This window comes from Psittacula echo, assembly GCF_963264785.1.
Source record: "Psittacula echo genome assembly, chromosome: 1".
Classification (NCBI taxonomy): domain Eukaryota; kingdom Metazoa; phylum Chordata; class Aves; order Psittaciformes; family Psittacidae; genus Psittacula; species Psittacula echo.
In genome coordinates this window covers 161,626,591-161,639,703 of record NC_137735.1, presented here as the reverse complement: position 1 = coordinate 161,639,703, position 13,113 = coordinate 161,626,591, and the positions used below count along the sequence as shown (strand labels likewise).

The following is a 13,113-nucleotide window of genomic DNA, read 5'->3' as shown; positions in this document are numbered from 1 at the left end:
ACTTGCAGGGACGGTGACTGCAGCCCTGCCCTGGGCAGCCTGTGCCAATGCCTGAGCACCCTTTGGGGCAGGAATTGTTCCTCAGCTCCATCTAAACCTGCCCTGGTGCAGCTTGAGGCCGGTTCCTCTTGTCCCATCCCTTGTTCCTTGGGAGCAGAGCCCAGCCCCTCCTGGCCCCATCCTCCTGTCAGGCAGTTGTGGAGAGCCAGTTACTTGATGGCATTCTGAATAATCTTTGTAATACAGAACATGTAGGAAGCATTACTGTTGTAGTGTAATATGCTAGAAGGATTCTTGGTGCAAATCTGATTTCCATGTGTATCTGGAGCCGTGTGATGCTTTCGTGGGCATCCTGATTGTGTGCTTGGTGGGGTTTTCCTCCTGGTGGGATAAAGGTTGGAGCTGCACAGTGGCTGCCTCAAGTGCTCCATTTGCAGAGCAGATGGAAGACTCATCCTAGCTGCTGAAAACATGGTGAGGTCATCTCGGAACCGTGGCAGATCATAGTAAATTGAATCTCAGTTGTCCTTTTAGGCTGTACTAAGTGGTAATGTACTTGCACCATTGGAATATCGAATCTGTGAACTCTTAGGGCTGTTGCTTACTCTAAGTCGTGCTCTGCCATCCACACTATGTTTTTCTTCACCTTTTCTCTACTTCCGTTTTCTTCGGTAGAGATCTTTTGATTAAATGAAGACTTCAGAAATTGTCTATTTTTCATCACCATTATAATTTAATCGAGTTATCCTTGAACATTCAAACTTAAGGTCTCTCATCCATATCCTCTGGTCTTCCATGCTGGGCACAGTTTCAGTCTTAATAACTTTTGACTGATATCAAGTTTAAATCTGCTTTCCTAAGCTCTTGACCATTTTTTCTTTCTCACAAGTGTTGCTGAGCACTCGTAACATCTCTTCTCACAGTCATTGTTGTCTCGCAGCTTTCTCAGAATCTGTGATTACTTTATGGTTTGTATCGAGTAAAATAGGGATATACTTTTGATTCTTACCAGTATTAAGTGAACCACTGTTGTCTATGCCAAGAAATTCAAGCCTGTTAGAACAACCACCAGGACTTAGTTCTCTAATCAAGGTAGAGTTTGCTGGAAATCAAGGCACAAGTCTTCTAGAAGAGATCTGAAGTGGTGATTAATGCTAGATACCGGGAAACAAAGATTCCTGATTACACCATTTGCTAGCACTGACCTTTCCAATGGCCTCACACAAGCAATTTAGTCTCTGGCGTAGGGAACACATAGGATCACCATCAAGTTACTGTGGGATAAGGAGTTGCTGTAGGTCAGCACATCTGAGCTCTAATAGTCTGCTGCTCATTTGAACGTGGCCATTCTCTCTCTTAAGTTAGCTTCTGTTTATGTTGGCTTAAGCAATCTTAAGAACATGCTGGATTTTAAGTGGTTAAAAATTGTTTTCTTCTCTTCATTGAAGGTTGCTTGTTTCAAATTCAAGCTGCTGTGCTCCTCCTTTCCCAACTGAAGGAGGTACAATGGTATAATTCACATTCTTTTGTGAGTTTGATGCATCAAAAGCACTGGGTAAATAAGCTCTTAGAGTAGCAAATTTATTGGCAGGCATGAAAAGATACGGCAAGTTAGTTTAATATGGCCCCATCAACCTTGACAGTGATCCCTTAAGGATATCAGTGGCTGTCACTCGAAGCTGGTGATATTGGATCTGTTATTTCAGAGATGAGCTTGGTGGTGGTCTCCCTGCTCTCTTCCCAGATGACTCTGCTGTTTCCCTGTTTTATGAGGCTGATTCACATTATTGATCTGTGAAAGGCGGGGAATAAAGCTGCCATCCCTTGCACTTCTCTCCATGCAGCATCTCTTTTCGGAGCTGCAGTCTTCAGACTTAACAGAGAATGGGTTCCCCTTTGGAAGCAAGAGCTGCATCAGCCCAAATGTGTCACTCTAGACTGATGGAGTCAATGGCTTTAGGGAGTAAATTGTTCAGATTTGAAAGAAATCGTGCTACTAACATTGACAGGAACCCTTCAGCCAGCCCTCTGAAGGGAAGCTGCCTCCTCTAGAGTGCTGAACATGGAGGTAGAATATTATGGGTAATTAAACAGACCTCATTGAATTGTTTGGGAAAATAGGTAGTGGTGAGCCATCTCTGATACATGCTACCCACAATGGAACTGTTAGAGGTGTCTCAATGGCAAAAGAAGTCTTTCCTAGTGAAGAAGAGGTGGCTTTCAGGGTGCAGAGCATGTTGTAATATATACTGGGAGATCCAGGGTCAAATGGTTCTGCTGCTGCTGTGTAAAACAACAATAAAACCAATCCCAGCATCTCCAGGAGTGAGATTAAAATGTAAGTGGTTGTGAGAATCATCAAGGGCTGAAGCACCTCCCTGAGAACTGAGGTTTGGAGGTTGAGCACATTGGGGCTGTTCAGCCTGGAGAAGAGAAGCTGCATGGAGACCTCAGAGCAGCTTCCAGTGTCTGAAGGGGGCTACAAGGATGCTGGAGAGGGACTCTTCATCAGGGACTGGAGTGATAGGACAAGGGGTGATGGGTTCAAACTGAAACAGGGGAAGTTCAGGTTAGATATAAGGCAGAAGCTCTTCCCTGTGAGGGTGCTGAGGCGCTGGCCCAGGGTGCCCAGAGAAGCTGTGGCTGCCCCATCCCTGGCAGTGTTCAAGGCCAGGTTGGACACAGGGGCTTGGAGCAAGCTGCTCCAGTGGAAGGGGTCCCTGCCTGTGGCAGGGGTTGGAACTGGAGGAGCTTTGAGGTCCCTTCCACAACCCAAACCAGTCTGGGATTCTGTGATTCATTATGGCTCCTGGTACATGCAGCTTTGAAAAGAAGAATAATTTCATTGTCTGGGATGTAAGTTAAAGAAATGGCAAAGTAATTTCTAGAAGAAACTCCTATGTGTTAAACGGCATCACTGAAAAAGCTTTTACAGGAGGAGATGACAAACATCCTGTGTTAAAATATTCCCGGAATTGACATGCCATTCTCAATGTGCAGGAATGGGATCCTAGGATGAAACAATAACACATAATAAAAATACAGCATCATACAGACATGTATAATGCAGTATGATATCAGCATAACACCCATGCCTTGCTTTCTCAGTGTTACCTCTAGGCTTTAAGCTGGAATATACTGCTCTTCAGATTAGAGATGGGAGGTGGGGAACCTACCTGCAGGAATCAAGTGACCAACCCAAGGAGGACTTTTACCTTTCCAAAGGGATTTCTGGCACCCTCAAGTTTTTAAAGTTGTTTTATTTTAAAAGACATCTTTCCAGTACATCTCAAATAAAGCAATTGGTGATTTTTGGATAAATAAATAGGAATTGTGGCTGGATTGTGGATTTTCTCCAATCCCTCATTCTATCTGTTCTTCTCCAGCCGTGGAGTCTTTGTCTCGCCAGTTGTTGGCATTTTGTCCATTATTCTTTGCAGGCTACCTTATAGACCTTTCCTACTCTTCATGTCTCTTGTTGGTGCAGTCTATACTCATTCCCCCACTGCTGTTGCTTGCTACTGAGATGCAAGAACGGCAAAGGCAAGACTAACACATTTAGAGTAACTACATGCTTTATCTGCATTGCATTCTTCCCCTTCTGTTTTCCAGATTTATCCAGGAGATAGAACATGCCATGGAACTTGGCCCAAGCAAGCAGTGTCCGCTCCGTGAGTTCCTCACCATGTACATCAAGAACATCTTCCTCAACCAGGTCCTGGCTGAGATCAATAAGGAGATTGAAAGTGTCACAAAGGCATCTGATCCCCTGAAAATACTGGCTAATGCGGATACCATGAAGATCCTTGGAGTGCAGCGGCCTCTTCTGCAGGTAGGACCTGATTGAACCGTCAGTGCATCCCTTACTGTGTCTAGCCGTGACCTTGCTATGCATCCAATGAGGAAAGATGGGGACCTGCTTGAGCAGGTCCAGAGGAGAGCAGGAAGATGCTGCGAGGGCTGGAGCAGCTCTGCTCTGGAGCCAGGCTGAGAGAGCTGGGCTGGGTCAGCCTGGAGAAGAGAAGGATCCTGAAGGGGAGACCTGAGAGCAGCTCCAGTGCCTAAAGGGGCTGCAGGAAACCTGGAGAGGGGCTTCGGACAAGGGCCTGTAGGGACAGGCCAAGGGGAATGGCTTTAACCTGCCCGAGGGGAGACTGAGATGAGCTCTTAGGCAGAAGCTCTTCCCTGTGAGGGTGCTGAGGCGCTGGCACAGGGTGCCCAGAGAAGCTGTGGCTGCCCCATCCCTGGCAGTGTTCAAGGCCAGGTTGGACACAGGGGCTTGGAGCAAGCTGCTCTAGTGGAAGGTGTCCCTGCCTGTGACAGGGGGTTGGAACTGGATGAGCCTTAAGGTCCCTTCCAGTACAAACCATTCTGGGATTCCAGGATGCTATGACCCACAAGACTTGTCTCAACATCTATGATCTATTCCAGTGTCACTGCTAGTGTAGTCTTTCCATTTCTGATCTCTGTATGCAGCTGTGTAGGTGTACACAGGCTCGGTGTTTTGCTTGTGCAAGAGGATGTATCTCTCTTACTACGTATGTCAAGCTAACAGCATCTTTGCATCTTGCCTGGCACATGACATTCTTAAAGCACCTTTTAGCCATCACGAGAAACTGATACCAGCTTTGTTGAACAGCTACCAGAGAGGTTTATTTTCAATGATGTATGCTTCCTTAGAAGTTCTGCAAATCACAGAGGTGTGGGATTGGACTAAATACACATGCCAAACTACCAGGAGGAGCGAAGATATGGTCTGCTGCCTCCCGAGTGCAGCATGTGTGACTGATGTGTTGCTGCTGCAGCAAGGCAGCTGTATTGCTTCCTCAGGCAGATAAGGGAGATTTGAGAGATTTGGCTTTGAGTTTAGAGTATTTAGGTGTGAAGCCTCTTTTAAAACAGCTTTTTGGAGCTCTAATGTGGAGTAGTGATAATGGCAACAAGCACAGTTGTCATCCCAAATACATGGGTAGTTGGACAGTATGGAAGCCTGCCTCCAAATTCTGAGTTATACGTGTTGCATGGGGCTTAAAGGAATAAGCTCACAGTCATAGAGTCACAGAATGGTTTGGGTTGGAAAGGACCTTAAGATCATCCAGTTCCAACCCCCCTGCCATGGGCAGGGACACCTCACACTAAACCATGCCAGCCAAGGCTCTGTCCAACCTGGCCTTGAACACTACCAGGGATGGAGCATACTCTGACTCTTGCTGTGATTTGGGTCAAGCTCTTTTAATCCTTTTAAATTATTCTCTCTTGTCTCTAAAATCACTCTTTGGGGATGAATAATATTGACAAAGTTCTTAGGAAGTAGCATGCATCTCCCAAGGTTTATCTGGCTGCTTTCAATCTTTGCTTATAGCTGTAAAATGTGTGTATATTATAATAATGTATAATAATAGTAATAATTATTGTTATTATTTGGGGGAAATTGCTAGGATTTTTGAATGGTTTAATGGTCATTTACTCTATACCTGTCTCGGTGCCGTGTGTCTGGGATGGTTCTTTCAGAGGCAAAGCAAAATTAGGTTCCAGAGATTTTCAGAAGTCTTTAGACTGAACAGCTTCCTTAGAAGGGGGCCAGTAGTGTATTTACATGATTTAACTCCAGGAGTTAAAATGGTGTTTTGGAGCAGCACGGCATCCCTGAGCTGTTTCGTTGCCAAGGTACAGCTTTAGCAGCCTTCTCAGAAACTTGGTTATCAAAAACCTAAAGTGGAAGAATACAACTCGTAGTAAATAATTGCGAACAAGAAAATTGCTTCAGCCTCAGTGCTCATTGAGCCCATGCGACATAAGATGAGAACAGGGCATGGGCACAAGGGCAGGCTGTGTCTGAAGAGGGACCAGAGAGGGGCTTTGGACAAGGGCCTGTAGGGACAGAACAAGGGGAATGGCTTTAACCTGCCAGAGGGGAGACTGAGATGAGCTCTTAGGCAGAAGCTCTTCCCTGTGAGGGTGCTGAGGCGCTGGCCCAGGGTGCCCAGAGAAGCTGTGGCTGCCCCATCCCTGGCAGTGTTCAAGGCCAGGTTGGACACAGGGGCTTGGAGCAAGCTGCTCTAGTGGAAGGTGTCCCTGTCATGGCAGGGGTTGGAGCTGAATGAGCTTTAAGGTCCCTTCCAACCCAAACCTGTCTGGGATTGTATGGCTGAAGCACAGCAGGGATGGGCTGTGGCGGGGAAGGAATCACAGCCTTACTTTGCAGTTATTTGCAATGCCAGTTGCAGTCACCATTGTAAATGCCTAGGGAAAAAAGAAATATGCCAGATCTGTGATGCAGATAGAAGTCTTCTAAGACTTGATTTTAAGAGCAGGGGTTGAAAAGAAATCAATGTTAGGGCAGTTTTGGCTTCCACAACAGGAAAAGTATCTGAAGATTGAAACCATGAGTTAGAAATAAAGCAGAACTCTACTGATTCATAGTCTGAGTCTTCCAAAGATGTTATTCAGAGTTCCTTTTGAGAGATATGGAAACTAATAGGTATATTCTGTATTGTATTTTGTATTGTTTGCCTTTCCTTTGTTTTCTGAGGATTAAACTGATTGAGAACCCAAACTGAACCTGTGCAGGCGTCTGACCTTATCAAGAGCTGAAAATACTTCATGTTAACATTAGCCCATCAGCTTTGAAGCAAGACCAGGGAGGTTGTTAACCTTACAGATTTGGGTTGGGTTCTTAATGCAGTAATGTGTTTTTTTGTGGATTATGGCTTCATTTGTAGCCACGAAAATGTGGTCTATAATATCAATACATTCTCTTAAAGTTCATGTGAGGTTGAAGAGTCAGAATGGTTGGGAATTTTCTCGTCCACTTCCTGTAATTTGTTTCTCATGATGGATGGAAATCATTTTGAACTGGAATTATTCTTGGTCGGAATGTACATGGTCAGAAGGGCTGCCTGTTCCCGACATTATACAAGGGTCGTTTTGTCAAAGAGAAGAAAAATTGCTGCCTCTTTGAACCAGGTCATCCAAATAGCTGCCTAAAATAATGCTATTGATTTTACATTAAGAGAGGAAAAAAAATAAAAGGCTATTTCTACACTGACAGTGCTGGAGCCTGGCATCTTTGCTCTTCTCACCTCATGGGTACCATGAAAGTAGAGTGTGAAGGGAGTGAATGAGCCTGGCACCTCTCTCCCAGCACTGTGCTTCTCTTTCCTGTCTTGTGTTATCCGTGTTCATGGTTCAAACATCCCACCCTTTTCTATCCTGAAGATCTTGCTTAAGCTCCTGTGGCTGTGATTTCAACACGACTCAAGAATTATCAGTTCCCACTGCACTGGCTGATAAGAGCTGCTTTTTGATAACTATCAGCACATGTTGGAACTGAATTAGCTTATAGATAAGAGGTTTTCTAGCATCCTGTGCCATCGTGTCCTCAGCGATGAATCATGCATTTCTGTAAAGATTATGCTTTAAAAAAAAAACCCTAGAAAACATTGTAGATGGTCTTGTTTTCCATTCTTACATCCTTAAACGTATAACATTGTAAATCCTTTTCTTTTTAGAAGTGACTGAATGATCATAGAATCCCAGACTGGTTTGGGTTGGAAGGGACCTTAAAGCTCACCCAGTCCCAACCCCCTGCCATGGGCAGGGACACCTTCCACTAGAGCAGGTTGCTCCAAGCCCCTGTGTCCAACCTGGCCTTGAACACTGCCAGGGATGGGGCAGCCACAGCTTCTCTGGGCAATAACCCTGAAACTAATTTGGCTCGAAATCGCTCTGTGTTAAGCTTCAGTCTGCAGTTGTTTAAATCAATACTAAATTAGGCTACAAGCAGTTCAACAGCTTCTTATAGCCTCTTCTTGTACTGTTCGTGTCAAGGTGATAAATCTTTCCAGCTAGGTGGTCACTACTAATACTGGCCTTAAAAATCTCTTGCCCTGTCTCCATCTGACAAGAAAAGTGCAAGTTCCTTTGCTCTTTCCATTCCACAGTAGCCAAGTGAGACTTCTCCTTTAAGGCATAGAATCATGGAATGGTTTGGGTTGGAAGGGACCTTAAGATCATCCAGTTCCAACCCCCTGCCACGGGCAGGGACACTTCACACTAGAACATGTTGCCTAAGGCTTTGTCCAGCCTGGCCTTGAACCCTGCCAGGGATGAAGCATTTGCCACTTTTTTGGGTAACCTGTGCTGGGGCCTCCTCATCCTCACAGGGAAGAACTTCCTTATATCTAACCTGAATTCATCAGTGTGATCATTGACTTACAGCAGCATTGTGTAGATGGAAGGTGTGATAGTTCTCTGGCCAAGCTCCAGAGGCTGAAAATCCAGTTAAAAACTCCTTAAAAAGTCAGAGTGTGGAGCTGTTTGCAGGATAATGACTTGCTGGAGCTGATTATCCCATCACCCATTACTGCTGATGGCATGCATGTAATCACTCACTTTTGACTTCCCAAGGAGACGTCACTGGTAGCTTTGACATGTTTTCTTCCCATCAAAGTACTGGTTATTAAGAAGAAGAATAATCACAGTGAGTGGTGTTTAAATGGCTCACCAGTAGTGATGGGCATATGCTTTGATAGCCAGTAGATATTATTTATTAGTATTAGTTGTCTTTTCAAGTCAGCTTCCAGTGATCAAATTCCATTACGTAGCAGGCGTGACTGGTCAGTTGGGTATTTCCCATTCAAATATGACTTTTGAGGCGGCACTGCTGGTTCTGGTCTTCATATTTCAATGTTTTTACAGTGACATGGTGTCTAAACCAACATGAAGTGCTTTGCAGATATTGTCATCCCCTGTGTGGTCTATCTGTTTCCGTCACACAGCCAACATGTCAAGAGGTTAAGACCCGTCAGCTGAGTCCATGGCTGAATCTTCTGTTTCAGTTTGAAATGAGAGACCAAACTGTCTCTCCGTGGAAGTCTGAATCTCCTTATGGCTTTCAGTATTTCTTTAGCTAATTTTTCCTCTGGGTGGAACATTTACTGTGGTTACTGCCTTTCGCAGAAGCATTTACAAGGCTCCTCTATAAGTCATCTTGCAGATATGGAAGTTCTCCATTGAGGCTGATAACGAGAGGTTTATAAAAGCAATTGCTAGCTTTAGGCAAGCTGTTACGGCAGTGCTTCAATTTATTTGACAAACCAAGTTTAACTTGTACATTCAGTAAAGCCCAAGTAGGAAATGGCTTTAAGTTGCATATGAGCACATTGAAACAGCACACCTTGAAGGCAGAATTACTTTCTTACTCTCTGGATGTGCAAAAGCAAAGTCAGCTTTCACAAACCATCCCACAAATGTGACTCATGATGGACCTGAAGGAAACACTCACATGGTTGACGTCTCTGTAGCCTGTTAATCCCTGCAGTTGCTGGGTGTCTTCTCCCTACGAGGGTGCAATCTCACATTGGAGTCAGCCAGAATTGGTATAACCCTCATTAATTCAGCACTGAATCCAGGTTAATGTTCCCCATCTTTCATGACCTGAGGCTCAACACCAAGCTGGTCTTGGCCATGTAGTTTCTATCTAGAACATGTGAGAACTGCTCTGCTATTTAAACAAACTTCTGGAGAGCTGGTAAAATCACCGCTGCTCTACTTAGAACATGCTCCATTAGAAATTAACCTAAGTCTTCATTGAATGCAATTTGAGTTGGGTGCAAAATGTCTTTGATCATGGTCCTACCTGAGACCACCAACTTGTTTTGCTCACCTCAGCAAGTATCTGAACAAATTTTTGCCCCATGCCAATCCATATTGTATTTGAACTTCATAAATGATGGCTTACTGTTATTTCTAGGTCTTTTATATCCATTATTTGAGTATTTTCGTATCTGGTATCATAGTATTCTCATTACATTAGTTGGAAGGGACCTCTGGAAGTTGGTCTCATCTGCCTGAAGGTCTGGCCCAGAACCAGAGCCTGCCCAACACCAGATTAGGTCAATCATGGCTTTGTCTCAGTGAGTCTTGAGAACTTACAGAGATGGAGGTCCTTTGGGCTGCTCTCCTGCTGGAAAGCTGTTCTCCTAGCCACAGTTGGCTGCTGTTCCTCATTATGTGCCATGTATGATATATAGAGCAGACCAGGAGTCTTCATTTAAATCATGTAGTATTTTATATGAGGAATGTGAAGCCTGCACACAATGCAGCTCTTGCATCTGTGTAAGGCACATTAGGTGTGAAGCAGAATAACTGATCCAGTGACCGCATTATGGCCTTCACCCTTCTACTTGTGATTGTATCTTGTTAGGGCTGATCTCTGGTTCAAATTACTCCAGTGTTATTAAAATACACCTCCCAAGGGTCAGCCTAGCCACAATGGGTTTGACATAACTAGAGATGAAAGCGTGTATGCTTCTATCAATGAGTCTAATCAAAAGATGTTATGGACAAAGCAGACCAGTTCATAAAGAGAGAACACCCAGTTTTGTACCTCTTAGCAATTACATTGTGCTTTTGATTAGTGAATCTTAAATGGTTTTTCAAGTGTTTAATTTAATTGGGAAAACTTGCTATTCAGAGACTGCTTTTCTAACACATCTTTGCCTCTAACCTCTGTTTTTGTAGTACATCAGCAAATATCATTTCTAGGGTCCAATATTTCAGCGTGAATTCAGGTCATTAGCTTTCAGGGTTGTGTCTGATGGGTTGTTTTAGAAGGTGACGTGAGCCAGGAAAGCTCTATTTCCACCCTGAAGCTCCAAGTTTGTCCAAAAATGATGACCTGACCTGGATGTTCTTGGGAACCAGCAGCTTCAGATTGGAAAAGCACAACCTCATGAGCTTGTGGTGCTGAGAAACCTGATTGGAATGGGGTCCAACCTTGTGTTTTCAGGGTGGGTTGGAGGGTGCAGACTGGCTGCTGTCTCTTTTGATCTTCCTGCAGTGAGATTTTTTGGTGGACGAGCTGGAGAGAAGTAATGGTTTCTGACACATCCGCTGACAGGGAGTGAACTGCATTAGCGCTCTGTCAATCCCATCTTCCAAGAGCTGTCTTTTTTGAGTCATATTTGACTTTTCTGGCTATCAAAAGCATCCTCATCTTTTGGGCTGTGTGTGAAGAGCAGCAGGCAGCCAAGGGGGAGGTGGATAACTGCATGGCCAACGTGAATCCATGGGGATCAGCTGCTCTGAGGGAGCAGAAGGGGCATAAAGCCCTCAGGGTCACCTTGGGAGCTGGAATGGATGAGGGCTGACTTTGCCTCTGTGCATTTTCTGTCTCTCTCTGTTTTTTCTGGTCATTTGTCTGATAAGAGTAATAGCAGCCTTCCAGTATCTGAAAGGGGCCTGTAAGGATGCTGGAGAGGTACTTTTTATTAGGGACTGTAGTGACAGGACAAGGGGTGATGGCTTCAAACTGAAACAGGGGAAGTTTAGATTGGATGTAAGGAAGCAATTCTTTACTGTGAGGGTGGTGAGGCACTGGAATGGGTTGCCCAGGGAAGCTGTGAATGCTCCATCCCTGGCAGTGTTCAAGGCCAGGTTGGACAGAGCCTTGGGTGGCATGGTTTAGTGTGAGGTGTCCCTGCCTGTGGCAAAGGGGTTGGAACTTGATGATCTGAAGGGCCCTTCCAACCCTAACTATTCTATAAGTGGGACTCAAGCCTAAGTGGAAAGAGAAAGATACTCCAATTCCTGCATGCTGGAGATGGCTGGCAAAGGAAGAACAAAGAAATAGGGGGAAAAGAAAAAGAGAAATAAAAGATAGCTGTCACAGTCTTCTTGGCCTCAAAGACTGACATCTCACTAGCAGGTCCTGTCTGTCTCATTGCAATTCCCTGTACAGCTTCTGGACGAATCCTGTCTCTGTAAATGCAGTATCTATTGAGCTGCCAAGACTTTTATGCTTTTTCTTTTGTTCCTGAATTAATATGAGATTTCAGGGTGATGGGAGAAAGGACTTGCATAGTCTGCTTCGTTCTTTCCTATTCTTTCTGATAGGGTTTTATTTTGAAATCCTGCAGTCTTTATGCATCCGATGATTTATGGCTTGGCCAGAAGTCAGCAGGAATTTAGGTTAGATCTTAGGCAGAAGCTCTTCCCTGTGAGGGTGCTGAGGCGCTGGCACAGGGTGCCCAGAGAAGCTGTGGCTGCCCCATGCCTGGCAGTGTTCAAGGCCAGGTTGGATGGAGTCTTGAGTGACATGGTCTAGTGTGATGCATCCCTGCCGGTGACAGGGGGTTGGAACTGGATGAGCTTCAAGGTCCCTTCCAACCCCAACCAGTCTGTGACTTTATGAGCGTTCAACAGCTTATGCATGGAGACTTTGGGAGATTCACCTGTGTGGTGCTGGGAGTGCCTCCAAGATACTGTCAGGGAGATGCAAAGAAGCATCCATATCTTACAAGATATACTTCTTTAAGTGCATATATTTACATATATACTTCTTTAAGTGTTTGTACTTCTTTAAGAAGGACATAGAGCCATTGGAGCAAGTCCAGAGGAGAGCCACAAGGATGATCGGGGCTGGAGCACCTTCCTGGCAGTGTTCAAGGCCAGGTTGGACAGGGCTTGGAGCAAGCTGCTCTAGTGGAAGGTGTCCCTGCCCGTGGCAGGGGGTTAGAACTGGATGAGCTTTAAGGTCCTTTCCAACACAAACTATTCTGTGATTCTGTGATTAAGATGAACCCTTTTAAAGGACCTTTCCTGATGTGGTATTGAGTGTTCACCCTCACCTTGTTTGTGCGGCTGGTTTTCAGTGACAGCTGAGTGAGTAATCGCAAGAGCAGTAAAACCACCGGAACTTCTTGTAAGTTATTTTTATTCTACTTTCTTTTCTTGCAGTCATATTTGTTTCACGAGTTGGCAGTGAACCACATGTATCTGCCCCAGCCTCGGTCACAGGCCTTGATTGATTATTTTAATTACCCAAAACAACCCAGACAGGCTCCTGCAGCTGTGGTATTGCTCTCATAAATACTCATTTTGCCTCACATGGCTGAGCCCACATGGCTGGTGTCACAAACAGCTCCTCTTATCTTTCTGTCCAGAGGAGAAGCCATTAGCTTGGCCACCCTCCTGTTTGTTTAAAGCTTAAACTGCACATTTCTCATCTGCAGCCTCGTTAAGCATACAGCATCATGGCAGGAGAGCGCATCATGGGATGCAGAGGCAGAGCTGACCTTCTCTTTAACCTGAGGGTGCTTCCGAGAAGTA

The 13,113-nt window shown here is 44.9% G+C and overlaps 1 protein-coding gene across 1 annotated transcript in view; it reads left to right on the top strand.

Annotated features, from left to right (window-relative positions):
• Positions 1–13,113, top strand: part of EXOC4 (exocyst complex component 4) — a 397,246-nt gene that overhangs the window by 278,270 nt on the left and 105,863 nt on the right. Inside the window, exon 11 of the mRNA XM_080623156.1 lies at positions 3,613–3,832. Within this exon, the coding sequence (XP_080479282.1) occupies positions 3,613–3,832 (220 nt within the window). The remainder of the gene's footprint in view (positions 1–3,612; positions 3,833–13,113) is intronic.